Source organism: Canis lupus, chromosome 20 (genome assembly GCF_003254725.2).
Source record: "Canis lupus dingo isolate Sandy chromosome 20, ASM325472v2, whole genome shotgun sequence".
Lineage (NCBI taxonomy): Eukaryota > Metazoa > Chordata > Mammalia > Carnivora > Canidae > Canis > Canis lupus.
Genome location: NC_064262.1, coordinates 35,396,634 through 35,419,800, shown reverse-complemented (window position 1 = coordinate 35,419,800; position 23,167 = coordinate 35,396,634). Strand labels below are relative to the sequence as shown.

At 44.1% G+C, this 23,167-nt stretch overlaps 1 protein-coding gene across 11 annotated transcripts in view; it reads left to right on the top strand.

The window, feature by feature from the left end:
* The window catches only part of CACNA2D3 (calcium voltage-gated channel auxiliary subunit alpha2delta 3), a 945,794-nt gene that overhangs the window by 844,678 nt on the left and 77,949 nt on the right, over nt 1–23,167 (top strand). For all 11 annotated transcript variants that reach the window (XR_007404330.1, XM_049098270.1, XM_049098267.1 and 8 more), the window contains 3 exons: nt 13,347–13,408; nt 14,409–14,453; nt 23,039–23,101. Coding sequence is in view for 10 of the 11 variants with exons in the window: in XM_049098270.1 (XP_048954227.1) it covers nt 13,347–13,408; nt 14,409–14,453; nt 23,039–23,101 (170 nt within the window). In the remaining variant the exon portion in view is untranslated. The remainder of the gene's footprint in view (nt 1–13,346; nt 13,409–14,408; nt 14,454–23,038; nt 23,102–23,167) is intronic.

Below are 23,167 nucleotides of genomic sequence, written 5' to 3'. Positions count from 1 at the left end.
GCCAGGGAGGTAGGTAGGGATGAAGCTGCTGTGCCCCTTGCTTCCCTTGTGTGTGGGGAAAGCTGCTGGGAAGTTCAGGGTGGCTGCAACACTTCCCCATGCCACCAATACAGGTGCTCTGTGAGAGGGGCCAGGCTCCATCCTGGGTGGGCTTGGGGAAAAGCCACTCCTGAGGTCCCCGGCTTCTGTTGTTTGCACTCTTTTTTTTTTTTAATTTTTATTTATTTATTTATGATAGTCACAGAGAGAGAGAGAGAGAGAAAGGCAGAGACACAGGCAGAGGGAGAAGCAGGCTCCATGCACCGGGAGCCCGACGTGGGATTCGATCCCGGGTCCCCAGGATCGTGCCCTGGGCCAAAGGCAGGCGCTAAACCGCTGCGCCACCCAGGGATCCCTGTTGTTTGCGCTCTTGAGTGAACAAGGATTCGGCTGTGAATTTCAGCCATGCCTTTCAGATGGGTCAGCCTTGCAGCTTTATCTGGAAGGATGCCTCAGTTCCCCCGCAGGAGGGATTCTAGTGGATCTCCTCTCTCCCCGCCCTCACCCAGGGCTCACCTGAGGCTGAAGGGTGGGGGACAAACTTCCCCGTGGCATCATGCAGGCATTTGCTCTCAGGTCCTCTGTCATCTTGGCCTGGGCACAGGTCAGTGATACTGCCCCGCCTCATCCCATCCCCCGGAGTTGGGCAGCTCCCTGGGCCCAGTGGGGACCAGCCCGCAGGGAGCCTCGTCCTGGGTTCTCTGTGGCCTCTGCCCAGACCTCCCGTTTCCAGCAGCAGCAGGAGGGCTGGAGGAGACCCAGCTCCTGTGTCCTCCACTTACCAGGTCAACTCAGGAGAGGAGTGTGTGCGGAGGGGAGCGCTTGCCTCTGCTGGGAGAGCCCCCTGGGCTTTAGGACCAGGGCTGGGGAAAGGAAGGAAAAGATCAGCAGGGACATCACGGTTCAGGTCTCTCCTTCGGGCCACCGGCTGGGACCTTGGATTCTCTTCCCTTTCCAGTCAGGTCATCTTTCCTAAGAGGTCTGTTTAAGGGGGTTGGGGGCAGGGTGGAAAGGAGAGGCACGGGCCCAGGCATTTCCCCTAGTAGGCCCTCCTGCCCTGAGATTCCCTGAGGGCCTCCAGTTTTGACAGTCAAAATCTAGAATTTTCTCCTTTGTTCTCTGAGTTCCTCCATCCCTCCCCTGAGGCCGGAAGCCTGGAATGCTTTAGCTGAGGGAATGAGAAGAGCCAGGGGGTGCCAGGAAACTGGGAAGAATGTTGGTAACAACTGTGTTTCAAACTGTTATCCCTCAAAGAAAGCATGAAAAGCAACTGATTAACTGCCTAGTGCCTGGAATATAGTGTATTTGCTTGTTCATTCATTGATTCATTCATTCATTCAGTTTTGACTGAAAAAAATACTGGGTACTAATGGAACCTTTGTGGAATGGATAAGGTCTGTGTTGAGGGAAGGTGGGCGAGGTGGCCTGGCTCACCATGGAGGGGAGGCCTCCATCTTCAAGAGAGGGCTTGGGTGTGGGCCCTGCTGAGAAAGATTTGCACTTCCCTCCCAAATCAGAAAAGGAGGTGCCTGCCCCCACCCCCAGCCCCTCCAGCCCACCCTTGCCAGTACAGGGATCTGACCAGGACAGCCTATTCTGAAAGCCTGTCCAGGAGCCCAGATGAGAGACTCAGGTGGATCCAGACACGTGTTTGGGAGCAATCCCTTAATGACGGAAGATGGCTTTTCCATCCTCAACATCCCCCTGATTAGCTTATGGAACAAAACTGGTATCCTTCACTGTAAGGCTGTTTTCCAAATATTCCAAGATCCTGACATTCCAAGAGGTTGGAGGGGAAACAGTGCTCTGTTACTCCAGAATGCCGTCTGCCTTCTCACTCTCTGCTCCCCTCCTGCTCATAATCACCTTGCGTGCAGCTGTTCTGCAAGCATATCTGCCTTGGGCCAGGTCTGATATGGCCAGACACATCTGCCACCCAGGTGTCTGAACATGGAATCGGTCCCTACGTGGCCAGAGGGAGCCGCTTTCCCAGGCTGCCTTGCTGCATGAGCGTGCTCCTAAGTATGGGGTCTTCCTTTGACTTTCCATTTATTGTCCTTCTCATGTCAGATGACCTGGTGACACTGGATACTGAGTGAGAAGGATGGTCTTACTGACCCACCGTGAAGAGGGCAGTTGTGCTTGTGATGCTCTATCCCCAGAATAATCACCAGTTTTTGTTTGAACCTCCTCATTGAGCGCCAGTCGCTGTCTCATAAAGACTAGGCAAGTTTGGCCTCTTTGCTTGCACTGGCCACACAGGTGGTCTCCTGGAGTTCTAGGATGCAGCTCGAGATGTGGCAGGTGGCCTAAAGTGCTCTCTCCACCCTCCCTCTTCACCTGGTCACTAGGTCCTCATAAATTTCTACTCATCCTTGGGTCCTGACTCTTTATTGAATACCTCACTAACTGTCCCTGCAGAGCAAGCAGTGTGTTCTCAGACTTGTGTTAAAGTGATGAGCCAATCCCCTAAACTAATTGGTCATTAATGTCTGGAAAAGACAGAACCAATTTGAATATGTTGATAATTGGTACAAATATTCTGGATTGTTTGAATAGAGAATGATGTGTGACTTAACTTGAGACCTCCAGTCTGTATTTTATCTGCAAAAAAGAAAAACAAACCCACAGAGGGCATGTTCGAACTCACAGTTGAGAAAACCTCTTTGACTTTGTTCTGTGAGATGAAAACCAAGGTGAAGATCACTTCCTGATAGGGAGACCTTCGGCCTATAACTTAGGTCTCTGATCATCAGGCTTCTTATATATAAAGAGTGTGGCTAGGAGTACTGCCCACCTGGCACAGTATTCGGAGGATTGGCTTACGGTATCTTAAACTCCTAGGGCATACCTGGCACACAGTAGGAGGCTTGATAAATACTATGAATTATTGATATTATTAATGTTACTATTACTATGTGATATAATTCCTATGATCCAATTTATAAAATAATTCCCATCATGGAATATATCGTACATAATTCCAAGACATGTCTAGTGAGCAGGGAAACATGTTTCATGAAATAATTCACATGCAAACAAAATTGCAACATGTTGAAATTTACTAAGCTAAAATGACAGAGCCCTGAGGCTGAGGGATAGGTGGTATCTGGCAAAGTGTAGAGGAGATTAATGTACCAATGGCAAGGCTCAGATTCCAGGCTTCACTTGGTCAGGAGCGCCTAGCAGCAAGAGCACACCTCTCTGCTCCATCCCTGGTGCCCCTTGCTCAGTGCAATTCCATCATCCCTCACCTCCCCACACAAACCATGCAGCCCCACCTTTTCCTACAGATATTTGCAAGATTTGTTCTCATCTCACACCTGTGCCTCACTGAAAACCTTTCCATGGCCCTCAGTTTCCCTCAGGACAATATGCAAGCCACCTGAATAGCAAAATAGAGAGAAAACTGTCTAGGAACAGCTGACATCAGCATCAGCACCACATCCAACTGTCCAGTCATTTATTCCACATGTATTCACAAATGCCTGCCTGAGCTGGGCACTTTTTCTAGATTCAGGGAATGCAGGTGTAAACATTCTCTGCCCCTCAAGGGGCTTACCCCTAGTCAGGTGGGAATGAATCATAATAAATAATAATAATATAATTTAATGCCAAGTATTGTTAAGTGCTTTGAAGAAGCATTTCTTGTTGACAAGAAAACCATTAGAAAATTCTGTAGACCAAGCAAGGTCAGGATTGTTCCCTCCTGCAGTGAAGGAGAACACCACCCTGCCAGGGTCTAAGTATTTCCTAGCAAGAGAGGGTCAGTAGATATTGCTAGGGTTCTGGGGTCTGGTGGGTCTCTCCGTGTGGGGATCTGGGGATCGGATTACTTTAAGAATAGTGGGCCTCTCAAGTCTTGGTTTGATAAATGAGCACTTTCCATATTGGCCTGAGTAGTCTGTTGTTCAGAAAAAAATTGCTTTGGGAGAAGATTCTCAAGTAAATCATGAGGTATTTTTACTTGTTTACAGCCTTGTATTTCTGGGCAAGAATTTTCTGGAACAAATAGCAAAGTCACAAAGGTCATGTTGATGGAGGCAGCCTTGATTCCCAGTCCTGATACTTTGTTAGGGGACACAAGCTACCTCAGTGCTCTCTTCTCAGCTTGCAACAGAGGTCACCCCAGGTCATTGCCTGGGCTGGGGCGTGTGACCCTCAGTATAGGGTTGCCAGATTTAGCAAATCAGAAGTATTTTATCTGGCAACACTACGGGAGTGCTGTGAATTTTTCAATGAATTGTCTGCATATGAAATCTAGATTTCTCAGCTTCTCTTGCAAGCATCAGAATAACTTGTAGCATCCAAACTGTGTTCCCACAAGGCGTCAGCTGAGCTGAGCTGCTCCCTTTATGTCACTCCCTGCAGTTCCCACCCAGCCCTGGAAAGATCTGAGGTGAGTCGCCCTGGAAAGATCTGAGGTGAGTCACTCTGGAATTGACTCAGGATCCCTCGAATGAGCTGGGTGCTCTTGCAAAAGTCCCCTTCCTTCTCTGTGCCCTGGAACATGAGCTAAAGAATCAGAGGAGCTGGATGCATCCCTCCAGCCCTGTGAGCCACCCACGTGGATATTTTAGTGCTGCTTTGCATTAAGTATAGTCACAAACATCCAACTCAGAGGTGTTTGGCAACTAAATGTGACCATTCTATTATGGGTTTTGAAATGTTTGGAAATCTGACCCCTGATTTTGTTAAAATCTCTTTGGTAACTGTTATTAGGTGGTGACCTAATAAGAAATTATTAACTGGGGAGCTATAATTTGGAAGCTTATAATTTTCTTAATGGACATTGATTTGTGTAACCCTGATTAAAATACAATGAAGCCTGAGGCTTAAATGTTTTATTCCAAAAGGTTGAAAAGATGGGAATTGACTCTAGAAATGTATTGGCTGAAAAACTTTATTGAAATAATATTATTTGAAGAGGTTTGTGAGCATAAAACGATGTGACAAAAAATACTTGATGCCAGCTCCCATGGCCTCAGAAAGCTGAGGGAATATAGGGTTCTTTAGATGAAGTCTGGAAAAATGCTTCCAGATTACCTCAGGAGTGAAAAGAAAATTATTATTCCATCCCACGGCCCCGCTAATTCTTTTCAGCGTTGATTCTGTCAAGTAATTAGAATCCAAATGGAGGAAACATTCATAATTGTCACTTATTACACTCTACCAGAGGTGACTGCTCCCGAGAAGTTCTGGCAGGACAAAACCAAAGCGATTACCAGAGAAATATGCGGGCCAATGATCAGGCCTTCCTACACACGTTCCCAGAAGCCAGTCGCAGACTGGGTGGGGATGGTGGCAGATTAAAATAGGCCTCCACAGCTAGGAGTCTCCAAGGAAAACCTTTTGCTATCGAGTTGTCAATCAAGTGATGAGTCCTGTTTCCACTCCCTCTCTCTTACCACAGACATCCATCGTGTAGCTCTTCGTTACTTAAAAGCATGTATAAGACAGTCTACCCTCCCCCACCATGTACCACAAGGAATACTTCAGAGGTGAAACATGCACTCATTTGGGGGGGGGGGGGTTGTATATTTAAAACACCTCCTCCCCTTTTATCATTGTATTTCTTCACTTGGCATAGGCTAAGATACAAGGTGTGTCGGCTGCTGTGAGGATGTCCCCCCCACCCCAATATTTGAAATAATACCATACCTTAGAGATTAATGTTCAGGCTTTACCAAGATTATAATAAACGAATATTGCTTTGATCTAAATATTTTTCAAACAGTTGTTGCTGATCGCTCTCTCTCCCCTATAATCTTTTAAGAAAGCCTTTGGACTTGCCAGTCTGACACCCAGGGGGACATGAGTGCAGCTGCCTTTCCTTCCCCCTCATCGCGAGGATACTCTGTTCTCAGTTTCACCCAAATTAGTCCCAGGATTTCACTTGTCTTTTTTGTCCAACATTCCATCATGCAATTCATTAAAATCTTCACATGAAATATTTAACAGATGAGTTATGTCATAATTCACATTACGGTTTTAAATTGTTATTCATGTGGTAAGTCATTTATCCTGGACATTAGCAGACCTCTGGAATGGGCTTGTATTTGATGTAAGGAAGGTTAGAATTCTTTTCCTCAACACCCCAGAACAGTGGCCTTATTCCAAACCCCTAGTTGATCATGAAATATTCCCCGAAAAGTGACATTCAGATTCATTGTTAGTTCAACTTGCAATTAACTATGTTGAAAACAAACAGAGGAAAACATTTAAACAAATGTGGCCTGGCTCACAGCTATTCCAGTTGACCGTTAATTAAGGCAAGTTGGAATCCAAATGTGCCAGGCCTTGTTACTATCACCGCTAGCGATCATTGCCATTGTACACAAAGGAATGAAAATTCAGGGGCTCTGTCAAAGGGGGGATGAGGACAGGATGGGAGATATTAAGCCAGCTGAGTAAAAGTAGCCAGTACCCTGCTTGAGAAATATGACAAGTAGGAGCTCATTATCTGGATGAGGTAACAAACGTATGGCCAGCTTTTATTTGTAGAATTTAGGTTGTCAGAAAACTTGTCCCAATCTTAAGTCATGAAATACGTGGGATATTCCTAACAGATATTTTATTTATCAACTCATTAGAGTTTTATTTTCTCTAATAAAGATGCAGGGTTTTTTTTGTTTTGTTTTGTTTTGTTTTACCATATCCCAACCCATGGATTGGGATCTATTAGAAAATGCTCCTGTTTGTGGGCCACTCTGACTGAAGGTCACTCTGGAACCTTTCTCTGCCCAAGCACCAGGCTGAAATAATGGTCACCTGCTCCCAGCAGTGACCAGTCAATTGAGAAGCTTTGATAGTACCCTGGCTGACGAGCACCTGGAGCTGATGGTGCCAGTTTCAGGAACAGTAACCCTCTTGGATTCTGTATGCAGACCTGTCTAGCCTTGTCCCGAGTGTGCATAAATGATCACAATTCCAGAAGAGGCATGTGGTAGTGTTTGAACAGTGGGGCACAGCATTCCTTAATCCCGAGGGGGAAGACTCCATTCTAAAAGCTTGCTCAGCTGAAAGAGAATGATCACTTTCTGTATGTTGCTTCATCTTGCCAGTGTTCATATAGTCTCTATCCCTCTTCTTTGGTATCATAATTTAGTTAGGCGTTTATCCACCAATATTACACCATAGACATTGCTAGCAGTGAACAGTGTGGATTCATGATGGATGAAATTTTTGTTCAGTCTCAATATCCTGGCAGGAAAGACTGTGTATGGTTTTGAACAGCAAGAATAAAGGATAAAAACTCTATGAACAAATCATAGCAGGAATGTTGACAACACCATCAAGCCTTTAGAGTGTTCTAATGCACACCATTGTACTTTGTGCCATTTTTCCCCAGCCCACTAAAGTTCTGTTCAGAAGCTAAAGCTAGTATGACTCTCTTTGCAGGGACAGAGAGGTGAAGTAATACATCCTTTGCACACATCCTTAGCCATCTTATAAACAGGATTCACATCCAGTTCTCTTGGTAAAAATTTTCCTGGTTATAATTTATTGGTGGTGGCTAGATTATTTTTCTGTCTCCTGGATGAGCTCTCAAAGCGTATGTGAATATATTGTGTGGCTGGAGGATTGGGCAAATGGAAGTAAGGGTGTTTGTGCGAGCTTGCGTGCCAGGCATGGTGAGCACCATTTTACAAACCGGATTTGTGCTCCTAGGGGTATGTTGCAAGTTGAGGCCAAGCCCACAGAAAATTATTTCTAAATGAATACAATATGAAAAAGTTATTTTATTTCTAATTTTACATGTAACATTGTTCTTTGGTGAGTCTCGGATTACACTTGAATGCATGTCTATTAACCTGATATGAGATGCATGCATGATTTCATCTTGAATGCATTTGAATATAATAGCACTGGAAATGTAATTTGTATTCTCAAATTTTATAAAGCAAAATAAATAAATCTTGGGGGTGGTAGCCACATTGAGCATATTGCATTGATTTCTTTGGGTTTCTCTCAAACTAATTACCAACTTCCCTTTGCAAATCCAGGTCTTCTCACATTGGCAGCTCTATCTGATCTAAATCCCCTGTACCTAAGTCATCCTTATTTTTTGCACCTCCAGGGAGTGGGTAGTGTGGACAGGTCTGTGGAGAACTTTACCACTGATCCTTAAAGAATGCCAATACTCAGTTCTCTGTGATTGTTCCTGTTATCACTGATCTCTGTCCAATAGGACCCTCTGTGATAATAGGAATGTTCTAGATCTGCATGATCCAGTACAGTGGCCACTAGCACCATGTGGCTATTGAACACTTAAAATGTGGCTAGTACAACTATGGAACTGAATTATTAATTTTATTCTATTTTAATTTAAATAGCCACACATAGCTGGTGGCCACTAACTTGGACAGGACAGAACGAGAGCATTTGCGGTCAGCTGTTCATCCCAATTCAAGCACAGTAGTCATTGACATCCTGCTGGATGTTAATGGCTGGATGTTAGGTGGATGATGCTCTGTGCTCACCTACATCCACTCTGGGAATCCTGAAGTGCTATCCTCTTTTCAGCAATTTGATTGCTCTCTTCAGGTTCCCATGCCGGGCTGTCTTGACTTCATCTCAGTAGACCCACCACCTAGCACATCCTGGGTTTCTGATAAACATGGAGGAAGAAAAGGAGAGGGGAGTAGGTTGTAAGGAAGTTAGAAAGTTGGGGAAAGAAGAAGCCTGGAACCTACTTCATTGAAGGTATGTGGTCTGCTCTGCTGAGCTGAAAATCTGTACTGAGGCCTTCCTTGAGTACTGAGAAGAGTTACAGGAACGGTAACCTGAACAATTCAAACCCAAAGTGATGTCAGTGCTCCGGATGCCTGAATATTTTCTGTGAGAGGCTCTGGGGCTCTTGGGGATGGCAGTTCTCATAACGATGATTTTGTTGTTTTGCTGGTTTTCCAAAGACCATCCCAGTATCTCAGGGTCACTGTCCTGGAGGCTCACACAATACCAGCACTTTGGGAAGGATACATTTTTCTGGGTCTGTTCCACTCCTGGAAGGGGAGTGAGATGCTGTTATGGAAAGGGGGCTCTTCTCTCCTCTCCATAAAAGCCCCAGTAGGAGTCTGAGAGCATTTGTAATCAGATGGAAGTGAAGAGCACCATGAACTCCAGGAGAAATATGCTGATGATTTTCTGGACTGTCTAGAAAATTTTAAACCCCAGGAATGGTGTTTTTATTTTCCTCATTCTCTTTGGGACTTGGGTTTCACTAAAGCATTTTCTGTCCTTGTTTTCCTTATTAAATTAGCAGGATTGACTTGAATCAGAATATACTGGTATGGCTTAAAATGTTGTTGAAAGAACAAAACAGACAGGCATGACAAATATCTCAGGTTCCATTTGGGAATATGTAGGAGGTGGGGGAAGAGAAAGGGACTTGCTGAAGTAATAATAATGATTTTTTTCTGATAAAAGTTGAAAAAAGAAAAAAAAAACATGTGAAACAAAAATAAAGGAAAATAGTGAAAGGACTCTGTTTGTGGAAGCTCATATTTGTTTTCTTGGCCAGAGGATGCTCCTGAAGCATTTTTGTTTGTTTTGGGGGGGAGGCAGTTTTTATTCTGATTTTTTTTTTTCGGTGTGTTTTTCCCACTTTAAATCATTTTCATGCTCAAGAAATCATTAGCCAAATGTACCAAGTGGCTGTGGCTGCTTAACTCCTCTCATTCTGGTCTCCACTGTCTGGGCCCTTTGCCTTCTTCTTCTTCAAGGCTTCCGTCGTGGATCTTCTACAATATAGATCTGAAGTCCTGCCATTTCTCTACTGAACCTGAAATGGCTCCTCAGACCCGATAGCAAGTGTCCACAAACTTTTTCAGTAAAGGGCCAAATAGTAAGTATTGTAGGCTATGTGGGCACCTTCAGCCTCTGTTGCAATGATTCAGTATCCCAAGGGCCTACAGGATACTCTTCAGAAGACACGATGGTCTTTTAAAAAGCTGCATCATTTTGCCTGTGCTATTTCTGGACTTGGATTACCTTCTTTCCTCTGTTCTTACTTTTCCTGCCAGTGGGGTCCTTGGGTATAACCTTACACGAAGCTTCTGCCAGGCCAAAGCCACTCCATCCTCTGTGCTCCACAGTCCTCTCTGAAGCCTCTGACATTGAGTTTACCATGTGGCTACTCCCCAGCTAGACACCATGGGAGTGTGTTCTCATTCCCCTCAGCACTCAATGGAGAGCTTGACATAGGGAAGGCCACTGAACCAATGGTCATGAAGTTGACTTGCCAATGAGCTTGTGATCCTCCTCATCACAGAGAAGTATGTTAGCTTGTAGGTGAAAATGCTACAAACTCAGATGTGCTACAGAGACCCAGGGGCCAGGGTTGCTGGGAGGGGCGGGGGGCAGGGGCGGGGGGCAGCCTTCAAAAACACAGCCAGGGCAAAACCAAGCAGACAAGGCAGTCAGGACTGTCAGGAAGCCCTGTGGCATCAACCTCACAGCCCATATGGGGGTGAGTGAGGAGCGAGGAAAGCCGTGTCTAGTTTAGGGCATCAGGAGCAGGGAGGGGACGCAGCCTGCTGGAGGGGGATCAGAGAGAAGCAGCCCGCATGATTAATGGGACAGAGGGGCTGACTCAGGAGGAAAGATTAAAGCGCTCTGAGGAGCTGGGGTACAAGCTGAAAGGGGCAGATGATAGCAGGCTTCAGGAATGTGAGATGGATAAACACCCAGGAGGGAGCAGCAAGCTTCATTAGGGAGGTAAAAATTGGGGGGTGGGAGTGCTCCATCAAAGAATGGAAGGGGTTCTCAGAAAGGGCATGGGCTGCTGATGGGGAACTCAGGTAATGATAGGTGGGCCAGGGGCAACTCTGGGCTGTTGGAAGAAGAAACACCATGGAAAGGCCACTGTGGGGTGATGCTTTCAGGAAACCCTCTGCTTTATCCTTTAGCACCTGGAAGCCTGCCATGGCTGTTGACCATGTCCCTCAGAAGTGCCCTTAGAGTTACTCTGACTGCCACCCTGGGAAGAACTGGCTGGGGAACAATGTAGGGGGAAAGCTGCACAGAGAAAATACACAAAAGACGAGAGACAAGCTCATTTCCACCCTCCTCCTAGATACCAATGAGTGGATGTCACAACAACTTGAGGCCCTCTGTCCTGAAGTCAGCTTTTTGCCATCCCTCCCTGTCTTTGGTAGAACCAGAGATATTCATTCCAAGCCACTTCTTAAGGGAAGGCTCTCACCTCTGCCGGCTGGGGGATCTGAGCAAAACCCAGCCTACACCCTGGTCTGTAGCTTCCCCCATTGGCTCATCCCCAACAAGGATACAGCCTGTCAGGTGTTTTGGAAGATAAGAAGTATTTGAATCCACAGCAAACAGCCTTCAGCCTCCAAAATCAGGTTCCTTCAAGTAATCTCTGAAATTTTCTCCAGGGCTAGGAAGAGCAGCTTGTGTCGTAGTCTGACAAAGAGGTCCATGTTGTGGCAGGTCCTCGACAGCCAGTTAACCAGGGCCTTTGGAACAGCCATGCTCAACCCTGGCTGTGCATTAGATTCACTAGGGGCTATTTTTCAACTCCCCATGCCCAGACACCACTCCCAGGAGTTCTGATTTAAATGGTCTAGGTATGGAGGGGGAAGGCAACCAGGCATCAGTACTTTTTCTTAAAGTTCCCCAGGTGGCTCATATAGGTGGAGAGTTGACCCTGAAAAACTTCTATTTGGGGGTGATTATAGTTCATGTTTATGTTACTCCTCTTTCTCTAGAACTACTGACTGTAATATGACCTGAAAGTTTTCTTAAAAGCAAGCATTTAGCGATGGGCCATCTGTGTGCTCAGCATCTTGCTGGGGGCAGGGATCCAGTGAGGAGGAAGAACAGGTGCCTGCCCTTGGAGAGCTTATGATCTGGAGGATGGAGGACACTTTGAGCAAAGCAGGATGAATCCAGAGTGCTGAAATGGTGCATTTCAGAGACTTCCAATCCTGCATATGGCAGCCAGGCTTAGGTCTAGCCCTATCCTAGGGTTTGACATGCTGAGTCCAAAGGTTGAAGATGAGTCCCTCCCAGTGTACATACCCCAGTCAACCTTGAATCTCAGGGCTTGCTTCAACAATTCTTCTAGGAAGGAGGAATGCACTTGACAGTTTTAAGAGTAACAGCCTCTAGGAATCTTCCACTTCCTGAAGTCAGCATGGCAATGATTACCTGAGGGGGATCAAACATGGCGACATGCAAGATCTTAAGAGTCTTGAGTGAACTTTTTTTTTCATAATTGTGTATTTCCTTTGGTGGCAATTATTATTTCAGTTGAAGTTACTTTAGGTATTTAAGTAAAAGAAAAAGTGTGGAAAGATAGCTAACAATACCGGTGGTGTGCAGATGTGGCCAAAATTGGTGAGGTTGTGTGCAACGGACTGAGGTTTGCAAAACTGCCCTGGGATAAATGGTGTCCCGTGTGGGGTCCAGTGTTTCCAGCCCAGAATCTCACTCTGTCTTTCCAGACTCCTCTAACATCTTCTCACCATGTGATGAGCTTTTTGCTCTGCCTTGAGCACTTTCCGAAATGGTTTCAAGCATTACATCATTTTGGCTTCACGGAGAGAAACAGCATGAGCTTGTTCGTGTCCTCGTTCTAAGGTTCCACCAAATGCTACATCCCAAAATTTCAAGTCACTTTCTTAACTTCTTCTTTCTGTATGTTTCCGTCACTAGAGGAACTGTTGCTCGAGGGATCCTTTCATGACCAAACAGAACTGCATAATTCCCTCAAAGTTCCTGGGGAGGGAAAATCATCATCATTGAGATGTGGATACTGGGGGCCAGTTTAACTAAGTCACATCATAGTCAAGTGACTCACTTCCAAACACCAGCCTCATGACAAGTGCTTTCCAAATGTTATATCTCAAAAACACATGCATGGTATACATTTTAGACATGCAAGTTCATACGGTAATAACTGTAACAAGAACTCTGAAGATGCAGTGGTTTTCTAAATATGCTGTCTTTTCTTCATTCCTGTTTTTAGCCTGGGTTGGGGAGGGGAGTGACCACAAGTGTATGAGTTTTAGAAACACACAGGTCACATGGCTCCAAAGAGTCACCTGCACTGTGCTCAGTTTGCTCTATGTCAAAAGTTCTGTGAGTATAATTAACCTTGAGAATTCCTTACCTGAAAGATAAAATGTCGTGGTTGTAGACTTCACTGTAAGTTTAGTTTTTAAGCGTTCTTATCTGATATGCTTGCATCAGCTTCTTGCCGTGACAGATGATTTTCAATGATAATCTTAAATAATTGTGTGAAGGAATCTCTAATGCCTTGTTTTATTTATAATTTGTCCCAGCTGTAGGCATTCAGATGAAACTTGAATTTTTCCAGAGGAAGTTCTGGACTGCCAGCAGACAGGTAAGTTATAATCAGTGTATTGAAGCATTAGCGGCACTGTTATTATACAGGTGTTCACATTTGGGTACCCGGAGCCTAAAAGTGCCAGATTTCCGATGAATGTTTGTAAAATGAACTGCTGGCTGCTCAGATTACCTTTCATTTCACTGCAAAATAAAAGGTTGTCAGCATGTTAGACGCCACATGCTGGGAAAGCAGGCAATTTGCTCCTATAAACAGTTTTAATTGTGAAATCAAGAGAATGACCTTCCAAAGGAGAAGTTTTTCTTTTACCTGTTGGGGACTTTTGTGATTTTCCATAGTGACTTTTCTCTAATCTCGTGATGTCTGGTTGTTGATTTGTGAATTTCTTTATTTCACTTTTGAAGTCCTTTGCATAACTAGATCTGACTAAGCATGCATCTACCCTCTTTGACCAGAGGATTTCTCTGCCTTGGAGAATTTGGGAGCCTTCTTGCCTTGTACTGTGTTCTCTGTACTGAGCAGTCTTAGTGGTATTTGTTTAGTAATTTGTTAGAAATGGCAATTTTGCTCAATTCGAATTGTTGGAATGGTATTTCTTAAATAAATGCTTAAATTAACACATTAGGAAACTATAGACTAAGAAAACAGAGGTTTTTTTTAAAAAAGCCATTAGGATCTATTAATTTAAAATTAAGTAACAGCACAGTTATACTTTTTATTACTCAAAGACTTGAGATCTTAAAAAGATATCAATATTGAATGTCAATGTAAATTAAAATAGACAACATAAATTAAAATGAAAAAGAGCCAGTTACCTCCCAATAAATTGTCTTTTATATTACTCTTTGGAACTGGTATTGATCCTGGGGAAGGCAGACAAGACACATCTTGGAGCATTCCCTTTGGTTGAAATTTGGTATTTGCATAAAAGGCAAGGACTTCTTAAAGCTTGTCCTTGAATAATTAAGTGGCAATCATAGCAGATGCTGGAATGTCCAAGTAACGCATTTCCCCTTGCTTTCACCTGACCCCACAGTGTGCCTCTCTGGATGGCAAATGCTCCATCAGCTGTGATGATGAGGTAAGACAGCTCCCTGGCCCTATTTCTGCCCTGGTCAAGGGGACCTGACAGGGGGTGCCTTCTCACAGAGGGAGTGCCACTGTAAATACAGCCTTGTCTGACAGATTGCTCCTGACTGAGCTGCAAAAACCCAAGGAAATTTCTTTCTTTCTTTCTTTCTTTCTTTCTTTCTTTCTTTCTTTCTTTCTTTCTTTCTTTCTTTCCCTCCCTCCCTCCCTCCCTCCCTCCCTCCCTCCCTCCCTTCCTTCCTTCCTTCCTTCCTTCCTTCCTTCCTTCCTTCCTTCCTTCCTTCCCTAATCAGCTAGTTTCTGAGAGCTGGAAAAATGTGCTTTAAATGTCCCACATAGGGTGGCTCAGTCAGTTAGGCATCTGACTCTTGATTTTTGGCTCAAGTCATGATCTCAGGATCAGTGGGGAGTCTATTTGAGATTCTCTCTCTCCCTCAGCCCTCCCCCTCCACTTACCTGCTCCCCTCCACCCACATTCTCTCTCTCTGTCTCTATCTCAAAATAAATAAATAAATATGCCATGGACAGCACTATTGGAATTTTGGCATTTTATAAGAAATAATACAAATTACTGCCCTTTGAAGTTCACATTATAGTTCTCAAAGCTTTTATCTCTTCTCATCCTGGTAACAACCCAATGAAATGGATAGGAATGCTCATACTGTTTGGCAGAGAAGGAAATGGAAAATGAGAGAAATTGAATGACTTGCTTAATTTCATGTAATAAATGAGCTAAAAATCTGAGGAGTTGAAAATCCAGAATTATTCATTCTGGTGTAATGCTCTCTCTCAGAACTCTACTCTTTCCCTCCCTTCCTTTTTATCTCTCTCCCACTCTGTCACTCTTTTGGGAAGAGGAATTTGAATCCCACTCATGAGCAATAGAAGAAAAAAATGTACCACTGTCCTAAGTCTACCCATCGGATTTATGTTTTCACAGTATTCAATCTCATACGTCCTCTGCCCCTCAATTCAGAGCAAGCAGGTGTGCAGGGGCCTTTCGTGGTGGCTCAGGTAGCCTTTCTTTCTCTGCATTAGTTAAAACATTAGTCAATACATGAATTGGAACTTATAAATAATCATGTTTATTGTCCTTCTGGTTACCACAGGGATTTGAGAAATCCCAACCAAATTTAGTTTCAACATAGAAAGCATAAATTAGAGGGGTGCCTGGGTTGCTTAGTTGGTTAAGTGGCCAACTCTTGATTTTTGGCTCAGGTCTTGATCTCAGGGTCCTGGGTTGGAGCCCAGCACTGGGCCTCGCACTCACCAGGGAGTCTGGTTGAGATTCTCTCTCTCTCTCTCTCTCTGCCCCTCTCCCCACTCATGTGTGTGCTTTCTCTCTCTAAAATAAATCTTTAAAAAAAGAAAGAATAAATGAGAACTATATTTCAAAAAAAGTAGGCAAAAACAAGGAGAGAAATATAAAAGGGAGTCCAGGATGAAGTTAAAACACAAAATGCTCAGTCCGTAAAGATCATAATTTTTGTATGAGTCACTATCCAAAGAGTAAAAACCAATGAGCTTTTTAGCAGAAGCCCAATTTTCTCAGACCACCAGATTAAAAATAATTTTCCCTTAGAAAAGAGCATTTTATGATCATTAACCTTTTCAGTAAGTTTGAGAATGCCATTCATAAAACAGCCAAGCAGCCTCAAACCTCTCTACCTTTGAGACATTGATTACATATTGGAGTACTCAGCTCAAGACAACACAGCCCAATGATAATACTGATTAATCAGTGTCATGAAGCCCTGTGTTAAGCCCTCACTTGTATAATGGGTACAACTACTAATCCCAATTTACACCAAGAGATCTAAGGATAGTTCATTGGTTAGTTGGGTTAGTGTGGATGGTTGGTTGGCTGGTGGGATGGATGATGTTTTTGGATAGTTGATTGGTTGATTGGCTACTAGGTGGTTGCATGGATAAACAGATGAATAGCTGGTTAAACAAGTTGATGAATAAAACCAGAAGCAGTAACTTTCCTATATCCATACTGCCTCTGTACATCCTCACATATAAAAGGAAGTGGAAATGGGTGCCACTTAGAAACAACCAGTATATATTTGTTGTTCAATGAATATTTTCACAGGTGATAGGTAGCATGGTGGTTAAAGGACCAGCATATGAAGTTAGAATAACTAGCTTCATATTGTGACTCTGACAGCCATATGACCTTGAGCAAGTTTCTGAACATCTCTGTGGGGTTGAGAATATCTGCCTCACAGGATAATGGTGAGGAATGAATGAGATAATATATTTAAAAGTGCATGGCACAGCTCCTGGCAAACAGGTCAGCTATAAGCCAAAAATGTCTGCAGACTTTTTCTTCCCTCAGAGTTAGTGGTCTGAATCTCAGACAGCAATGGCATATGCACTCTGGGCACATCTGCAGTCTCCCCCAGGTATAGCAAGCACAAAATGCATGCTCTCCTCACTGCCGAATGATCATCAGTGAGCCTTGGGATAAGCCCCCATACAAATGTCAAGAAAAGTTTACAGGCTTGGAAAGTTAAGCATTGAGTTTGCTATATTTTCTGAGCTTGATCTGATGCTCAAATGTTCTCCTTTTGCCCTATGTAATGATTGTTCATTTCCCATTTCAACTCTAAGTTTGGCTTCAGGCAACTGGTTGACATAGTTTAAAATGAAAATGCGAGTCCAGCCCGGGTGGCTCAGCGGTTTAGCACCACCTTCAGCCCAGGGTGTGATCCTGGGGACCCGGGATGGAGTCCCACGTCGGGCTCCCTGCATGGAGCCTGCTTCTCCCTCTGCCTGTGTCTCTGCCTCTCTCTCTGTTTCTCATGAATAAATAAATAAAATCTTAAAAAAAAAAAAAAAAGGAAATGCCAGTCCTGTCTTCCCAACCAAGCCCCTTCCCACCCTTTCAGCACACCCTTTCTGTGTGTCATTTTCTTTTCATGACTTTTAATTAAGCCTTTGAGACCGTGTCCCACCTTCTCCCCCAACTGCCCTCCAGTGATCAGGGCCCCATTAAAAACAGCTGTGAGGGCTCATTAAGTTCACATGCTCTGGCTTCTCCTCTGTGCTGAAGACCTGGCCCAACTCCCTCAGACTTATAAGACATGCTTTGCGTTGGACCCATTCCAGCCCTTCTGTGTCCCCCATCAGTGGATTCCCTGGGCCCTGGCTGGAGTGCCCTGGGCTGCTGGGTGGAGTCAGTATGGCCAGATGTCTTCCCATCTTGAAGAGTATACATCTCGGGTTGGCCCAGGCAGTGCCTGAGCTATGTGACTTGGGGGGGCCTGGCAGTGGGCCTGATTGAAGGCTTTTAAGGAACTCTGTTCTGTCCAGTCAACTTCAGAGCTCCAGAGGCAACACTTAAGACACTTATTCCCTCAAAGCATGTTTACTGAGCCCTTATGTGCCTGCTAGCTGCTGACCCCTGGGGATTTGATCCGAAGTAGAGTCAGAAATGGCTCCTTTCCTACTGGAACGAAACAGTTGGCTGGGGAGATAAGTGTATGTGATTATCAGCTGTGATAAGTGCTGTGAATTAAAGAATTAAACAAACACAGGACAGTCAGGAAGGCTTCCCTAGGGAGGCAACTTGGAAGTCAACTGAAGAGGGAGAAGGAGATGACATTGAAGACAGTGTTTGAAGCATGAGAAGAGCTTCTCTCACAGAGAACACTTACATGTGAGGCACTGAGGTTGGTGGCCACGGTCACTGCATCTATGGACACATGGTTGGCATTCAGATGGAAGTGGAGAAGGAAAGCCGTGCCCATGACACTATTGTCTCTCACTCTCATTTCCTTCTCCTGCTCACCTTTCCAACAGCCACCATCTCCTGATGAGAGCACCAAAATTTTGCAAAGAGCAGAAGATGAGGAAGTTCTCTTCTCTGGGGGCATTTGGAGGAGCTGTTTGAGGGCAATGAATGTATCTAAAACTTCATATTCAATTGCAGCCGCTGCCCTCACTTGTTCCAAAGGAATCGAGATTAATAATCATGACTAGACTTTGTCTATTTGTTTTAAGATTTTATTTATTTATCCATGAGAGACATAGAGAGACAGAGACATAGTCAGAGGGAGAAACAGGCTTCCTGCAGGGAGCCTGATGTGGGGAGCCTGATGCGGAGAGCCTGATGTGGGACTCGATCCCGGGACCCCAGGACCACAACCTGAGCCAGAGGCAGACGCTTAACCACTGAGCCACCCACGTGCCCCATGACTAGACTTTGTAAGTCCTTATAGGCATTTCCTCTGGAATCTGAAGGATACACTAGGGGAGGGCTAAATCTAAGCAACCTGGTGCCTCCATCTCTGGAACCACAGCCCAGTCAGGAGGGGGTTTGAGCGTCAGTGCAACAGCTATTGAGGGCAAGGGCACCACACTTCTTGCCAAAATAACCACTTTGCTACAAATTTTCTCAAAGACAGTGCCTTGATGTGCTAGTTGACCAATGATGAGTGGACACATCATGTGGTGTAAAGTAAGGGTCCATCTGTTCCACAAATATCAGGATTGAAGTTGTGAGAGCTGGAGGAAAGTAGGAAGGAGTGGTACCCTTGTGTGCCTGCAATGCAGAGACCCAGGCCCCACCCTGGGACTGGAAGAACCAGTCCTCCCCTACTCTGTCTCTCCCTCACTCCTCACAAGTGAAAACAACAGGTGGAGTGATACCGGGCTTCTAAGTGACTTGTTTCAAATCATTCCTCAGCCTGCACCAATCAAAACAAACAGAAGGCATCCCATGAAAGAAATGGCAAAACAGAAAGCAGAAAAGTTCAGCCAACCTGCCTGCCCAATCTCTTGCTATGAACTATGAAACAACGTCCCTTTCCGAGGAACTCTAAATTTGTAGCATCAGGGTATTTATAAAGATGGCACATAGTAGGTGCTCAATGAACATTGTTTGCTGAGTGGATGTAAGCACGGGTTCTTTGAGGACTTACTATGCCCAGTGCACCTTACACTGTGCTCAGCACCCTGCAGTCATCCACCCATTGAATCTTCCTCATGACCCTATCAGAGCTGTTGGTAGCTGCACATTTCAGTGAAGAAAACCAAGACACTGTTAAAAGACTTGGCTCAAAGTCACACTGTTAGCAATTGTCAGAGCCTCTGATTCTGAAGCAGGTATGTCAGTCTCGGAGCTAAACCACCTTCCTGGTAACACAAGCCCCATGCAGTGTTTCTCACTCCCAAGTACCTTCCCTCCCTGGCTCTTGTTACCACCTGTAACTGCCCAATTCCCACGGCCCAGCTGTGGGCTCTAACCTCAGAGATCTACCCAATCTGCCTTAGGGATGGGAATCAAACTTCTCTGAGCAATCTTGAATTTACCCAATAGTTGAAGAAAGATTTTTTTTTTTAAATCAAGTTCTCTCTGCCTTTGCATTTTTTTTCAAACAACCTCATCCCTACCTATGTTATCAAGGGTAGCTGTGGAGTAGGCACCTATAATACCTATCAAAATTTACAGAACCTCCAAGCCCCTCTGCCTGTCTGTCCCCCCTTAGGACAGGACAGTAAGTGGACACCTTCCAAGGTGGTTGACTTAATTTGGGGAGAAAGTGGCATAGGAAGGGAACTGAGAAAATATCTCCTCTGTTTTCTTTTACTGGGAGGGGAGGTAGAGTATGGAGAAGACAACTGCATGGTATTTGTTGTAAAGAGAGAGAAAGAAAACAATTGATCAGACTGGCATCTGGCAATTCTGTCCAGACCATCCCATAACCCGGTGTATTCTGCTCACCTAACTCCATTGGCTTACTCACCTCCACTGCACTTGCCAGTAATTTAATCCAAGCTCTTGTTGGCAGGGAGGTTTGTTCAGGAAATCACCAGGGTCACTAAATTTACCTAACAAAACAGTATTGCCAATATTCAACAGTATTTGAAAAACCAAATGACACTTTCAGATTCAGTAACCCAGGTGTCCATCAATGATACAGCATCCTTGATTTTGGCCTTGGTGTTCTCAATGATTTGTAAATCATGATGCTGGCAGTTATCTGCTACTTGCTTGATAGGGTAACCAAGTCTTTTTATAATCAGTGTAAACTTGAAATTCAAACTACCCATAAATAAGCATGGTACAGCATGTCTTCTGCCACCAAGTTCCTGTCATGGAATCCTAATTTAAGAGGGAGTTAGGGAATGGAGAAGTGAATTTTTTAAAAAAAACATGTTAAATGGAAACATAGCCCAAAAAGTAAATGCCAATTGGTAGTCGGTATAGAGAAACAAATGCTTAGTCCTTACCTAGAAGACCATGCCCACTATGTTGGAGCAAAATCTGAAGTATTTTTGGATAAAGTGGAAGCTTAGGCATATAATACTCCAGGAGCCTTGACTGGCCCTCCTGTTCCTCTTCCCATTTCTGGTAGGATGTTGACTAATCTGATCCACATGACTGGATCACTAGTCTATGTTTAGACTATAGCCTAGCACAACTCTATGAGATTGCTCTGGGAATTCCTAAGGGCCAGTGTCTTATCCTGTGATTGGAGATGATCTCCAACATCACTTTCATGGATTTCATGGAATCTTCCCTCTTTCTCAAGATTTTCAGTTGACTTTTTAATCTATTTGCCTTGTACTTGTTTTATGTTATCCAGTATATACAACATTAGACAGAGAGATAATGACCAAATATACAGGTCTAATGGCAAGGGTACTAATTGGCTAGGCATGTTTGAGTAGGAACTGATTTTATAATTAAGGATGAAGGTGGATGTGATGACTTTGGATTCTCTCTACAACTGGGAAGATTTAGTCAATATCCAAATGTGGAGGTCACTTCTGTATTTGTGTATTTATTGATTGAATGGAGGTTAACCTCCCTTTGCTTCAGTGTCTATATCTACAAAACGAGATTCATGACATTGAAGTAAGCAAAGATATGGATTTGTCTAACATGACCCAGTGTAGGTGGGTTAAAACTCATAGGAATATCAATGTAATCGAAAGCATTGCTATCCTGTCCTAGAAAACTTTCTGCAGTGATAGGAATGTCCACAAATATAATCACCAGCTTAAGGTAGAGCAGAGCACTTGAAATGTGACTAGTGTATCTAAAGAACTAGATTTTTTTTATTTTATTGAATTTTAATTCACATAAAATTGAATTTAAACCTGCATGTATTTAGTGGCTACCACAGTAGACAGCACAGCTCTATGGGATTACATTCATAATGCTGTCTCCTAAAAGTGGAGAAAGTTGGTCAAGACTATCATCCAGCAGGGCCCAGGTAGTGTCCTTACACTAAGAGCTTCTTCAAATAGAGTGGAACCAGGTTACCTAAGTCATTCACTCTGGCTCCTCTGTATAATTGAGACAAATCCTATTACTCACCAAAGCAGCCAACTCTTTTATAAAAGGTGACAGCAAGGCTTTTAATTTTCTGCTGATTCTCCACCACTACCTAGTAATAAAGGATGAATCTTTCGGACCAACTCATTGCTGGACTTTTGTGTCTAACTAAAACCACTCCACGGATAGGTCAACGTCCCAGAAAACAGCCATGCGGTGGCCTGGAGCTAGGGGGAATTTAGCTCAGGGTAAAGATATGTTACAAATTAAATGTTGCAGTCGGTATGGAAAAGCTGCAATAAATAGAAACTGAGTTACATCAAGGATGGAATTAAACCTTAAGTTTAAACTCCACAGCACTGTAATTAAAACTTAGCCTGTAGCAAATCATTCACTTGAGATTAAAGTAGTGTGGGGAAGCAGAAGTTTGGGTTTACCTTGCTTTCTACAATTTATAAGTCTGAGCTACCAAAAGCTAACAGCCCTGCCCCCAAATCCAGCTCCCAATTAAAAACACAGTTTGAAAACCTTTAGGAGACCTGAGGGGCCCCTTTAACAGAAGTCTGCCCCTTCCCCCCTGCCTAAGTCTATGAACAAATTAAAAAATATTACCTGGTCCCCTGATGGTCTTCTGAGCTGACACAGTGTTTTCATTAATACATCATTAGGGTAATGACATTGTGCTGGCGTTTTGCTTTCAAAACAGCCTGCACTTCAGCCACTGCGAATACAGACTCCAAGCCTGTGAACACTGTTCCTGGGAATAGTCTTCAGGTCATAGAAAGGGAAAAAAGAGAGAGAAACAAAAACCAAGGAAGACCAACTGTAATTTTTTTTTAATTTTTATTTATTTATCCATGAGAGACACAGAGAGAGAGAGAGAGTCAGAAACATAGACATAGGGAGAAGCAGGCTCCCCTCTGAGCAGGTTGCCCAGTGCAGGACTCGATCCCGGGACCCCAGGATCATGACCTGAACTGAAGGCAAATGCTTAACCACTGAGCCACCCAGGCGTCCCTGTAATTAAGTTTTTAATGTGTATTCTCTTTATCCTAATCTGAGATGTTCAAGGCTTGCTTAATGTTTTGTTTTTGTTTGTCAGTTTGGCAAAGTAAACACTGGGGTCAGCGTAACCATGGCCTTAACTCCTAGAGCCAGCAAGCATTTCCAATTCCCCCCAAAACAACCTCAAGGAGGTTTCTCTCAGGTTACAAGTATGTCATTTTGTGTAAAAGCAGTCTGAGGACCCAAAGTTAAAACTCTGGTATATTTTTTTAATTTTCTAGACTGTGAACTGTTACCTCATAGACAATAATGGGTTTATTCTGGTGTCTGAAGACTACACACAGGTGAGTGAGAAATTTCTACCAGCTCTGAGTAAGGAGCTCATGATGTGCTTGGGGTATGGGGGAGCA